Genomic DNA, 14,634 nt, shown 5'->3' with positions numbered 1-14,634 from the left:
TCCAAGAACGCATCCCCATTCAAATACTATATCCAGATCGACCATTATTTCATATACCTCCCAAAGTATTTGGATGCACTTGTTTTGCACACATCTTGGGCCCAAACAAAAACAAACTTGCTGCCCAAGCTGTCAAATGTGTGTTCATTAGATACTCTGCCAATCAAAAAGGCTATCGATGTTTTGATCCCCATACCAAGAAAGAGATTGTCAGTACGGATGTTACATTCTTTGAGTCTTGTCCTTATTTTTCTGCTCGAAGTACCACTGTGTCTGAGCTTCCCATGTTTGTTCCTCTTCCCATTCCCCCAGTATCATTTGAGTCTATCCCGTCCTCTCAACCACTATCAAGTGATCGTTTTCTTGATCCTCCAATAGTCTATACTCGGCGTCAAGGTCCCTCTCCAAACCGCCCACCAGAGTCTTCTCATGAGGTAAGTTCTAATGATAGAAATGACTCAAGAAGAAATGATGACTATTCTGCTGATGATCTACCTGTTGCTATTCGCAAGAGCCAGCGGCAGTGCACAAGGCATCCGATTTCTAACTCGGTTTCTATGGACCATTTGAGCACAAGTTTGGTGCAGTTTGATCGAGCTATGGCCAGTCACACTATTCCGACCTCTCACCACCAAGCCTTATTAGATTCACGATGGAAACACGCTATGCAGGAGGAAATGGATGCTCTTCTTTCTAGGGAGACTTGGGACTTGGTAGACCCACCGATGAATTGTGATGTTGTCGGCTCCAAATGAGTATTCACCATCAAATATCATTCTGATGGGTCCGTAGAACGATTTAAAGCTCGTCTTGTTGCTAAAGGCTATACACAGACTTATGGGGTGGATTTCTTCGAGACAATTTTCTCTTGTGGCACGATTAGGTACTATTCGTCTAATTATATCTCTCGCAGTTCAGCGAGATTGGCCTCTTTTTCAACTCGATGTGAAAAATGCATTTCCATATGGTGATCTCTCAGAAACAGTCTATATGCAACAACCACCTGGTTTTGAACGAAATGGGGAGTGTTCCAAGGTACGCAAACTCAAAAAGGCTATCTATGGACTTAAACAAAGTCCTTGTGCATGGTTTCATAAGCTAAGTGAGGTTGTCTCTAAATGTGGATTTCGAAGATCCCAGCTTGATCACTCGTTGTTTATCAAGCAAGGGACTTCTGGTATAATGATATTGATTGTATTTGTTGATGATATTGTGCACACTGGAGAAAGTACTCGACAGATAGCTCTGACAAAGGAGTTTCTACAGAAACACTTTGTCACAAAAGATCTTGGTCAACTTCGTTATTTCCTTGGTATTGAAGTGGCTCGTAGTAGTAAAGGGATTGTGATGTCTCAAAGGAAATATGTTCTTGACCTTCTGCAGGAAATAGGGTTATTGGGAGCCAAACCTGCTACACTTCCTATGAATCCTCGAATTCATATGCACGATGATGAATCAGAGGATTTTGACTCTCGTTCTTATAGATCTCTGATAGGAAAACTTTTATATTTGACCATCACTCGTCCAGACATTAGCTTTGATGTAAATAAGCTTAGTCAATTCATGGAGAAACCTCGAAAAGTTCATTGGGAGGTTGCTTTAATGGTGATAAAATACTTGAAATCAGCCCCGGGAAAGGGATTATGGTTCAAAAAAGGAGAATGTTTGGACATAGAAGCATATAGTGATGCTGATTATGCAGGGTCAGTAAATGACAGGAGATCTACTACAGGTTTTTGCGTCTTTATTGGCGGGAATCTTATTTCTTGGAGGAGCAAGAAACAGAATGTGGTTGCTAGATCGAGTGCTGAGTCTGAATATAGGGCGATGGCTCAAACAGCAGCTGAAATGTCATGGGTCAAATCAGTGCTTCTAGAATTGGGAATGTCAGTGAAACTTCCTATGAAGATGTATTGTGATAACAGAGCTGCTACATACATTGCAAATAACCTTGTCTTTCATGAGAGGACGAAACACATTGAAGTGGATTGTCATTTTGTTCGAGACTTGGTACAAGAAGGAGTCATTAGCACGATTCATGTTTCCTCTGAAGATCAAGCAACTGATATGTTTACTAAGGCTCTTCCCATTGGAGATTTCTTGAGAGGATGTAACAAGCTGAGCATGATTGACATCTATGCTCCAGCTTGAGGGGGAGTGTCAAAGTTTTCTAGAGTCTATTTGAGTCTTTCTGAAATATTAGAAAGTGGACAAGGGTCTACTTATTGTTTTAGTGCACTTTAGTGGACTGAAATTGTAAATATGTTGTCAACATCCTAATCTCTTTAAATATGAGATTAGGGTTACGTGAGGAATAACAGAAACCTTCTCTCTCTCTCTCTCTCTCTCTCTCTCGTGCAACACTATGCAACACGGGTACTCCTCTTAAGGAGGAGTACCCACATGGTACCGATACGACACCGGTACGGGTGCAGGTGCGGCGTTGACCGCACCGGGTACGGTCAACATTCCTGACTCTATAGATCAAGCCATATTACCGATCAGCATGACTCAATTAATCAAAACCATGCTTTGGAACTTAAAATCATATTTATGTGTTCAGGGTCCGCTTTTTTGGTGGTAAACTAGTAATTACGATTAAGAACTGACTTTTAAGTTTCTTTGCTAGGTAATTTTTCAGCTAACTTACATGGGTACTTCAGTAAGGTCCACGTACCCGTGTCACCGTACCCGACCTAAAATGGGTACTTGGCAGCAGCGAACAACAAGCCGACCAACTCGAGCTTGGCTCGCTAAAACATAGTTCAAAATTGAGTACGAGTCGGTTGTTTTAGTACACAAGCTGATCTCGAGCTCGTATTTCGACTCGTCATAGTCGAGCCAAGTTCGAGTTCACTGAACTCGAACTTTTAAGCTCGACTCTGCTAGAGTAAAAATCAAACAGCAAAATGCAATTACTACTTATTATGTTCCTTCAGTTTTGAGTTTCATTTGTGGACATGTGTTCTCTCTCCTCACTTTCTTCGTTTTCATCCAAATGGGAGGCCGGCACCAACGACAGGCGATCGGTGAGGCTGCACATTGGCTTCTCCTATGCTGCAGATCAGCCAACAGCCAAGGTGCTACACTTATTCTGTCTCTCAATCTCTTTCTCAATATGAAACTATAAAGGCTTCAGAAAATCCTCATTCAAGTGAGTTTTAGAAGTCCTCACTCAACGAGGGTTGAGTGAGTGAGGGTTTCTCCTAGCTACCCTCACTCAAGTAGGTTTCTCTTTGAGACCCTCGCTTGCTTGAGCGAGGGTTTCTGAAACTCCATCACTCAAGCGAGCAAGGGTTTCTTGAATCCCTTGCTCAAAGGGTTTCTGAAACCCTTCAAAACCCTCGCTCGACAAGGGTTGAGCGAACGAGGGTTTCTTGAAACCCCAACGCTCGAGCGAGTGAGGGTTTCAAAATCTGAACTTTTCCCATTTTAGAAACCCTCACAGGAAGGAGCGAGGGTTTCTGTTCTTAGAGCCCTCTGGATCGGGTTAAGGGTTGGAAATTTTTTTGTATTTATTTTTCTAAAGTTAGATTCTTCCTCTAACTCTGCAGGGCCTTTCCCTGCCACTGCAAGTTTTTACAAAAGCTCATTCAAATTTGTCGAGCCTTAATCGAGTCGAGCTCGAGCTGGCTGAACTCGAGCTCGACTCGGCTCGTGTTCACTCCTAGTACTTGACACACTTGGGACCTTTTATATCCAAACTGCTTAATTTTACTTTGACTTAATTTTTTCCACCTTCATTATATTCTTAGAGTTATTGTTCATTAACATATAATGTTCTATGTCACACGGGTACGGGTACGCGGACATGACAATTTCAAAATTTTAGGATACGCAGACACCGTGTTATATTCTAAAAAAATAAAAATGATAATAAAATAAAATAAAAAACATTAAACTAATAATTCACTCTTACAATCTCATAAGTCATAAGAAAGAAAGTCTCAAACAAAACATTGTTTATCACAAGTCGAGGGTAAAGGTCGAGAGTGAAAGCATAAAGAAGTCGAGGGTTAAAAAGAATATCGGGTTAGAAAAGTGGTTCGGACCGGGTCTGACCCAATCCAAAACGTATCCTGTCGTGTCCAAGTGTCGGGATCAGCGTGTCGGAGTGTTGACACCGGTACGCGGCCCATTTTACCGTGTTCGTGTGTCTTAGATAATGTTTTATTTATATCACTTGTTTATTAAATGTTGCTTTCATTTTGATTCTTTTTGTTAGTTTTGCATATATAAAAAAGGCAACCAAGTATTCCCAATAAGCAAATCTAATCTCTAATGTGTTATGTCAAAAGACACTACGGAACATGACCGAGTTCCATACCGAGATCTATAATATCTGGGGGTGCCACTTATTAATGGCAATTGTACCCTAAAGTACCTTTGTAATCTTATTGACACAGCAGTCAATGGAATTTGTGGGGTTGATTTTGCTCCTTGCTTTTCATGGCTTCTCTTTTGTGTGAATGATGTTTGGTATGAAAAACTAACATGGAACCAAACCCAGGTACTGAGATTGGCTGCCAAATCTTCTCTGGAAGGAATGACCAGAGAAATCAAGGATTCCTCAACCAACCTTGGTTTTCATTGCAACAATTGTTTGTCTTTTATGCATTATCAATATTTCTTTTGGGGCATGCAAATAATACAAATATGTTTGTACTGGGCCAACTGAAGGGCATAAAGAGAATTTAGTATAAAGATGCTACCAATATATATGTGTAATTTGCAAATGATACAAATATCCAATGACATAAGCATGTCATTATTAATATTTTCTTTGTACAAGCAAATGATATGAATATGCAAATGGTTTTAAGCCAATAAAAGCTGAAAAAAAAAATATGATAGAATGGATGGAGCTACTTTATTAGTTTATGTTTCATGATTCATAAATTATGAATCATTAATGTTTCTTTTTATTGTTTAAAATCTTACTCTGTAAACCCGTGTATGCACCAGCACTCATAACCATATGATATGTGACATAGAAGGTGATGTATTCATGAAATATGCACAAAGCAAATAACTGAACTGCTTTGCAATAAATTTTTACCCACTAAGTGACATGTTTACCTCTATGCATATGATGAAGTCCTGAACACTAGACTTGAATTGCAAGCTTTGGGCGATAGGGCTTTTGAATAAACCTAAAGCATAAAGTATTGCAATTGCCACACCTTGCCACCACGTCAAAAATACAATTGACTTGAACATCAAGAACTTTGGCAAAGGCTTTATATGTGCCAACTCATCCTTGGTGACAGTATAGAATTGAACTAGACAATAAAGTGCCCATGATTGGCTGAAATTGAGAACAATCGCCATATATATATACCTGCAAAACCAAAAATTGCAGAAAATATTAGCAATACTATAACAGACGAAAAGGCTTCTGAGAGGTCTAATACAAGAACAGTCATTCACAATTTAAAATGAACACGTTTTCATGACTGAAACTGCTACTTATTGCTTTACTATTTCTTCCCATACACATTGACATCCCTTGTTTTTCCACTACAGTTATCAGTGTCGTGTTATCAAGTATTTTCACTATTAATGCAAAAGATTTGCTGTTAATTAGCCCCATCCCTAACCTTGACTTGTGTTCAGTCCCAATAGCAAGAACAAGACTGGATTCATCCTCAAGAAAACTTGGATTCAAGGTAGACTAAATAGGGCTAGAACAGAAATGCAAGTATGGATTTAGGTTTCTATATACCATTTTAGATAAGATATAGAAAATGAAATGGCAAGGAAATGAAATACTGGAATTTGGATAATATCAGAATTGTAGTGTAGAAGCCATTTTATCATGCATTACTCTATCCTACTAATTGCAATTTGCAACAAAATCTTGCCAAATTTGAGTTCCAGCTAGCAACTTCGATATTTTCCTTTGTCCTTTCTTTAGATGCAAGAAGAGGAGAACAAACTTATTGACTATGTCACACGTGTACTCCTCTTAAGGAGGAGTACCCGAACGGTACGGGTACGGGTACGGCCCTGGGTGCGGCAAAGGTGCGGTCAACGCAGTACCGGGTACGGTCAATGTACCCGGGATCATTTTTGTCCATTTTCAGACTCGGTCAACTTTGACCTAGTCCAAAGTTGTCCAGTTTTTAAGTTGAAAATTAAAAATTCCCCTCTCTTTTCCTGTTTCCTTTTTCACTCTAAACCTTTCTTGTACATAGTTCCTCACAACTTTTCATTTAAAATCTTCCATACATGTTTCGAAAATTCATCCTTTCTCTATAACTTGACTCTTTGATAATAGTGTGAGCCATAACCATAGCGATGTCAATATATCTTAAAAGTGTGACCTGTTGCTCCTTCTAATCTTGATGATGTGATGGAGAATCAAGAAAGTTGATATATTTATATGTTAATTACTTCCATATTGTGTTTTGGATCATGATTTATGAATATGTTATTCATTTTGAAATTTTTTGACATATATATATATATATATATATATATATATATATATATATATATATATATATATATATATGTCCGCGTGTGTGTACGGCCGTACCCCCACACCCAAATTTTTTGAAAATGGTCTGTACCCGTACCCGTACCTATGTGACATAGCTTATGGATGATACATATAAGTTTATGATAATGCATATATTCATAACCTAAGTCACAGTGGTACGTGGGGGAGCCCACGTACCCAAACCGGCGTACTGGTACCGGGACTAGGTACGTTTGGATCGGTTCCGAGTCGAAACCGATCCAAACCACACAAAAAGACATTGTCTTGGTTTGTTTATTTTTTTTATGAGATTATATATAGAAACTATGAAAGAAACATTGTCTTTGTTGAATTAGAAGAGTTTATGTTTCCAGGTGGCTCTTTGTAATATTCAAGAGTTATACCTCTTTAATCATTTCTTTATTTTAGGTTGATGTAATCTGTAAATCTCTTTTCTACCCTAATCTCCATTATAAAGAGATTAGTGAATGAATTAAGCTTTCTCTATCCAAGTCTCACGGCTGCAACTCTTTCTCTCTCCAAGTCTCACAGCTGCAACATGGTATCAGAGCCATAACGTGACTGGCGACGTGAAGCAAGTGGCTGGGTCGTGAATCAGGCAAGGAACGTCCATTACTCTGGCAACGTGAAGCAAACAGCCGGCGACCCTCCTTCTCTTCTCAAGATATATCTCTTCCACCATCTCCTTCTCCTTCTCCCTCTTCCGTCTCCTTCTCCTTCTCTTCTCGTCTGTTCTAGTTGACTGTTTTCCAGCAATGGAACCATGTGGAGGAGTCCATTCAAGCTATGAAATATGTGTGAATAGACTCCAGCCGTGGAATTAAACAAGTACATATATTATCGCAGCAGTGTGGGAGTCTGGGTTGATTAACTTATTATGGTCTGATGTGTTCTATGATCAAAGCAGCCGAGTGGAGGACTGCTCTCTATGAATTCTGTCGCAGTTTATGTTGAAAGTTTCTTGTTGTCGCTATTCATGATTTGTGGAAAATAATCTGTGATACAGCAATGTTAGATGCATAAATACACAAGTTGTTGGTTGGAGCAGTACAAGCAGTGTGGATTTTTTTCCTGTTGTGAGTTTGCTGTTAGCAGGATTTTTTTGTCGTTGAATTGCTGGTTTTTTTTTTTGTCGTGGGGTTGCTGTCAGCAGTTGGACAGCAGTCTGCTATCGTGGGGTATTTTTTTTTAAGAGGAGGGCTGCTTCATCTTCACTCTATTATCCTCTTCTATTGTCTGGTTGTTGCTGCGCATCTAACGTTGTTGTGTGGGACATTTGTTATTGTTGATCAGTCTCTTTCTCTCTCTCTCTCTCTCTATATATATATATATATATATATATTTTTTCTTCCTGGTGGTGGTTGATCACTTGTGGACAGATTTGCGATGGCTGAAAATTCCAAAACTGATTTCTCTCATGAGGTTAAAAGTGGAGGAAATACATTCCCTTATGGTTCTACTGTAAAGTTAGATGGATCTAACTATGAGATTTGGTCTCGTGTGTTTATGATGTCTGTGATTGGACATCAGAAGGAGCATGTTATAGAAGAAAATGAGCCTGTTGAAAAGAATGGAAAATATGGTTCATGAAAGGGAGACAATAATATTGTCATGTTGTGGATCATGAATAGTGTGCAACCAAAGATTTCTTCAACTATTGCATATTATACCTCTGCCAAACAAAGGTGGGATTTCTTTAAACAAACTTACTCAAATGACAAGAATGTTAGCAAGATATTGCAGGTGGAGGAGGAATTACTTAATTTGCAACAGGGTGACCAAAGTTTTGCTCAGTATTTCGCTTCCCTCAAGTCCATCTATGAACGACTTAAAGCATTATGTCCCCCATGTCCAACATGTCATGATACTCATGGTGAGCAGTCTATGGTAGCGAAGTTTCTATAGGGTTTCTCTCCTGAATACACAGTAGCAAAGGCGCAGATATTGACCAGAGTAGAAATCCTTGACCTAGCTAAAGCCTACAACAGACTCAGCCATCTTGCTGTGACCCTTTCTCCGCCCTCTAGTGATATCCATGTCTCTGCCTTGGTAGCTTCCGGTGGTCGTGGACGCAGTTCAATCAGGGGGAGAGGCATAGGTCGAGGGTTAGCAGGAGGTCGGGGAGATTTCAGTGCGCCTAGTGTGAGAAAATAGGGCATTTGAAAGATAGATTTTGGGATAAAAATGGTCGTCCTTCCGCTGCATCCCTAGGAAAAAATGTTGCATCTAAGGAGGGCAAAAATTCTTTACAGTCTCCTATTGGATCTGTTCAGGCAGCGTCATCAGTTGTAGATGGGTCTTTATCTTCCTTTCACCCTGAGACAGTGACTGTGACTCTGTGAGTATCAACAAGTCAGAGTATGAGAACTTCCTAGCACACAGATCTACCGAGCCATCAGCCTCTACAGTCATGATAGACAGTGCTATGTCTGTTGATATTGTCCCACATGATACAGCTACTACTTGGATTATTGATTCAGGAGCATCGAGACACTTTTGTAGTAGACCTTCTATGTTTACTGTGCTATACTCATTACCTCAGACACGTCATGTGAGACTTGCAGATGGTAGATGGTCACCTATTATGGATTATGAAGATATCAAGATTTCTCAGTCTATGACTATTCCTAATGTGTTCCTAAATTTCCCACAAATCTGTTATCGGTTGGACAATTGATTAATGATCTACATTGTGGTGTTATATTTGACTATGGTATATGTTCATTTCAGGACTTGCAAACTGGAAAGACGATTGGTGGAGGCTATGAGAAAGGGGACATCTACTTCCTATCAGATCCAGTGGGTATTGCAGCATCATCGATCACCTAATTGTCCTCCTCCTTCCAGTGGCATTTCAAACTTGGTCATCCATCTGTCTCCAAGCTCCGTCACCTTCTTCCTCATCTTTCAGTACCAGAGTCGTTCCAGTGTGAAGCTTGTCATCTTGGCAAACACACCCGTAACAGTTATTCATCGAGTCTTAGTCCGTCCAGTTGTGGAATATTTGATCTTCTTCATGTTGATGTGTATGGTCCTAGCAGAGTTGCTAGTAGGTCAAGATTTCGGTATTTCCTTGTCATTGTTTATAATTATTCTCGAGTCACTTGGGTCTTCCTTTTGAATAATAATATTGTCATATTGTGGATCATGAATAGTGTGCAACCACATATTGCTTCAACTATTGGATACTATACCTCTGCCAAACAAATGTGAGATTTCTTGAAACAAACTTACTCAAATGACAAGAATGTTAGCAAGATATTGCAGGACACCGGGATGCTAGGAGCTAAACCGACTAATTTACCTATGAATACATGCATACACCTTCACGATGACTAAGCAGAATTAGTGGATTCTCGATCATATAGGTCCCTTATTGGAAAACTCCTCTATGTTACTGTGACAAGTCCAGACACTAGCTTTGCAGTGAGGAAGCTAAGTCAATTTATCGAAAAACCCAGGAAAGTTCATTGGGATGCTGATTTGATGGTGGTCAAATATCTGAAATCGTCTCCTGGCAAAAGCCTTTTGTTCACAAAAGGCAAGACCCTGAAAGTGGAAGTCTATAATGATGCTGACTATGCTGGCTCAGTCGAAGGCAGGAAATCTACCACAGGATTTTGTGTATTTATGGCAGGCAACCTTATATCATGGAGGAGCAAAAAACAAAGTGTGGTGTCAAGATCTAGTGCAGAATCCGAATACAGAGCTATGGCTCAAACTACAACAGAAATGACTTGGGCTAGATCCATGCTATCTAGCCTAAGTGTGTCGATTTCACTTCCTATGAAGAAGTATTGTCACAATCGAGTAGCCACATACATTGCAAACAATCCAGTTTTCCATGAGAGAACTAAACATATTGAAGTGGACTGCCATTACATTCGGGATCTCATTCAAGGAGGAACCATTGCCACTATTCATTTTCCTTCAGAAGATCAAGTTGCAGAATATCTTCACCAAAGCTCTCTCTATTGGTGATTTCTCTAAATGTTGTGACAAGCTGAGCATGTTTAATATGTATGCTCCTGCTTGAGGGGGAGTGTTGAATTAGAAGAGTTTATGTTTCTAGGTGGCTCTTTGTAATATTAAAGAGTTATAAGGCCTCCTTAATCATTTCTTTATTTTAGGTTGATGCAATCTGTAAATCTCTTTTCTACCCTAATCTCTTTATAATGGAGATTAAGGTTAGTGAATGAATTAAGCTTTCTCTCTCCAAGTCTCACGGCTGCAACAGTCTTAATGATGTGATAATATCACTTGTTTTTTAGAATTACAAATATATAATTATCGTCGTATCGTTGTACCAAGATTGGCGAAAACGCCGAACTCATATCCGCTTCTCTGTACCCGTACCTGTACCTATGTGACATAGTTCATAACATTATCCTAGTGTTCAATATTTGAACATCATCTCCATGTACACACCCGCCAAACATTTCCTACTGCCTAAGACCAACAATTGCCATTTACTTATCGCCTAAGACCAATAGGACAGGTCTTACCATTTCCATTTTCTTGTATATATGTAAGACATACGGCCACCCTCTAACAACCATAGCTAGTAAACCTCTCGAGACAATTTGGAAATTGCTCGAGCTGATGAAGACGATAACGTTGCAGGGCAAGTGTTGCGGTACTAACCTACTCATTGCCATAAATCAGAAGAATCGGTTTATAATTGTTTGTTTCGATGGTTTCAATAGTGACTTGCCTGAGCTTGTTTCACATCAATCAATACTAATATCGACAAGTCATATTGACTTTTCTACTTTATTCTTATAAAAATCAGGACATAATCAAGTTGATGAAGAAACCTTTCACAACTCAAGGATTTAGGTAACAAAGTTTTTCCATTCATCTCTTGCCATTACCAGTTCTCACTGTTAGCTACTGCCAATGTCAATGATATAGATGTAAAATCTATACCAACGACCATAAGAAGAAACTCTCAACAAAAGAAATGCACTAAAGCACTAAAAACAGAGATAATAACTATAAAAGATTGGAAAAAAACATATAGACGAGAGGGCCAGAATGGCTACAGCTAGAAACCTAGTAAAAAAAAGCAGAAAAATAAAAAAAAAATACAAAGTCATAAAAAGAAAAATAGAGAAAAAAAGGATAAAAATTACAAAAAAGAAACCTATGTATAAGTGGTATATTCAAATCAATTATTTTATGAACACATATGGAAAAGATGACACATATGCATAGAGCTTGTAATATATAATAGAATATACATGTACATACTTGCATTAAATCTAACACCCACCCACCCCCTTCAAATTTATACGATCACATAAGTTTGTCAACAAGAAACTGAAATCTATTGGAAGCAAGAACCTTCATGAAAAAAACTACAGGTTAATACCCTGAAGGGACAAAAGACAATTTTATGGTTTTCAGGATGTCTTCTTGATGTATTCTTCATGAAAAAAGTGGCAATTCATCCCAAGATGTTTTATTCTCATATGAAATGGTGATTGACTGATTGTTAGCTATGCCTGCATTCTTATTATCACAACAGAGTGTGGTAGCTTCTTTAAAATGGATTCTCATATCTTCTAGTAGACTTTTTGGCTATACAATCTGCATGGTAATAGCAGTCATTGCATGATAGTCAGCTTCTATTGGAAACCAAGAGACTTTATTTTGTTTCTTGCAGTTTCATGAGATGAATGAATTGTTAGAATTTAGGGTTTAGGTTTCACATAGGTATACACATACATGTTTTTTATATGTACTATCATTGTAAGAATCTTCACTAAATCATGTCTCTCCGACTGAAAATAAGATAGATTGAGAAGAGAGGATAGAAAGCAAGACGATGGAGGAAGAGATGCAGTCGACCAATGTAGCCCTGCAATCCTTAATCTCTATTAAAAAGATTAACCTAATTAGGTTACAACAGATTTGTACAAAAATATATAAAATATTACAAGAATGTCACCGCCTAGTATTCTTAGGCGTGTGGATATAAAAGAAGTGGATGGGGTCTGAACAGACCCGATCCCCATACGCACAAACTTAACAGCCCCCCTCAAGTTGTGCATGAGATTTGATCATGCACAACTTGTTCTTCAATTCCCAAAAGTGCTGCCCTGTGAGTCCTTTGGTAAAGAGATCAGCTATCTGTTCACTGGTGGATATATAAGCAGGCAAGATCTCGGCTTCTTCAACCTTCCGACGGATGAAGTGTTGATCAATCTCTATGTGCTTGGTACGATTATGTAGGATGGGGTTGAAGGCAATTTTTATCGCACTTTGATTGTCACAAAGTAATGAAGACTAAACAATAGGAAGATTGAGCTCTCCAAGCAAATGTCGTAACCATGACGCTTCAGCTGTTCCTGCAGCCATTGCTCTATACTCTGCCTCAGTGCTAGATCGCGCAACCGCACGCTGTTTCTTACTACTCCAACAAATGAGATTAGAATCAAGAAAAAGACAGAAACCTGAAACTGATCGTCGGTCATCGGGATCCCCTGCCCAGTCTGCATCAGTATAGGTATATATGCTATGTCCAAGTGAAACATTGGGACATTTTGTGTAGACTAGTCCATCTCCAAGAGTAGCTTTGAGGTACCGTAAGATCCGCTTAGCGGCATCCATATGTCCTTCTGTGGGTGCATGCATAAACTGAGAGATCTGATTTACAGCATATACTATGTCTGGGCGAGTAAAAGTGAGGTATTGTAACATACCAACAATGTTGCGATAGAATGTAGGATTGGAATATGCAGCAGTTCCATCAGAGGCAGTCAATTTAGTGTTCAGAACACTAGGAGTAGTTATGGGTTTGCAATTAATCATACCTGCCATATCCAAAACATCAAGGGTATACTTGTGCTGCGTAAGAGTCAATCTATCATTCATCCTGTCAAGTTCAACACCCAAGAAGTACCGTAATTCGCCGAGATCCTTCATCTTGAATTCTTGCTTCAACATATCTTTAACATAAGAAATATGTGAAGAAGAATTCCCACTTATAACAATGTCATCAACATATATAAGTAACCAAGTGGTAGCTTCTCCAGTATGGTAGATAAATAGAGAGTGATCAAGAGAGCTTCGGAGAAAACCAACTTGTTGTATATGATGAGAAAACCGATCGAACCATGACTTAGAAGCTTGCTTCAACCCATATAGAGACTTGTGTAATTTACAAACCCATTTTTGAGGATCATGAGTACTATAACCGGGAGGTTGCTCCATATATACCTCTTTCTTTAGAATCCCATGAAGGAAGGCATTTTTGACATCTAACTGATAAAGAGGCCATCCATGTGAGACTGCAAGAGAAATAATTACACGTAGTGTTCCCATCTTGATGACCGGACTGAATGTCTCATCATAATCTTCCCCGTATTGCTGAGTGAAGCCTCGCGCCACAAGGCGAGCTTTGTATCGATCAATGCTACCATCTGGCTTATATTTCAGTTTGTACACCCATTTGGAGCCCACAACATTCTTATCATCTGGACGAGGGACAATCTACCATGTCTGACACTCATGCAAGGCTGCCATTTCCTCATTCATAGCTTCAACCCAACATTTTTGCTTACTCGCATGTTGATAACATTTTGGTTCCACCTTTTTGCTGACTTCTGTCATAAACAGCTGAAAATCCAAAGAAAAATCGTTATAGCTCACCCATCTGTCAATAGGATGTCGTACGCATTGTGATTGGCGTGGAGCTGCAGTAGAGACTGATCGCCTAGAGTATACCAGGCCTGAAAACCGATTATCTATAGGTGGATCATTGGGTTGAGAAGATGCTGCGTTGATGGTGTTAAAATATCTAAAGTCATCCCCGGGCAAAGGCCTCTTCTTTAAGAAAGGTGAATCTCCAGAAGTTGTTGCTTACAGTGATGCTGACTATGCAGGGTCTGTTTATGATAGAAAATCCACAACTGGCTTTTGTATCTTTGTTGGGGGCAATCTCATATCATAGAGAAGCAAGAAAGAAAATGTAGTCTCTAGATCAAGTGCAGAATCTAAATATAGAGCAATGGCTCAAACAACGACTGAGATGACGTGGGTTAAATCTATGCTAGCAAATATGAGTATTCATGTTCCTCTTCCTATGAAAATGTACTGTGATAACAAGGTTGCCACTTACATTG

General features: G+C 39.2%; 1 protein-coding gene across 2 annotated transcripts in view; it reads right to left on the bottom strand.

The window, feature by feature from the left end:
* The window catches only part of LOC116258698 (protein LAZ1), a 42,883-nt gene that overhangs the window by 5,790 nt on the left and 22,459 nt on the right, over positions 1–14,634 (bottom strand). For both annotated transcript variants that reach the window (XM_031636019.2, XM_031636021.2), the window contains exon 7: positions 5,080–5,341. In XM_031636019.2, coding sequence (XP_031491879.1) covers positions 5,080–5,341 — 262 coding nt within the window. The remainder of the gene's footprint in view (positions 1–5,079; positions 5,342–14,634) is intronic.

This window comes from Nymphaea colorata, chromosome 8 (assembly GCF_008831285.2).
Source record: "Nymphaea colorata isolate Beijing-Zhang1983 chromosome 8, ASM883128v2, whole genome shotgun sequence".
Lineage (NCBI taxonomy): Eukaryota > Viridiplantae > Streptophyta > Magnoliopsida > Nymphaeales > Nymphaeaceae > Nymphaea > Nymphaea colorata.
The sequence above is the reverse complement of the archived record's forward strand: the minus strand, read 5'-3'. Positions and strand labels throughout refer to the sequence as shown.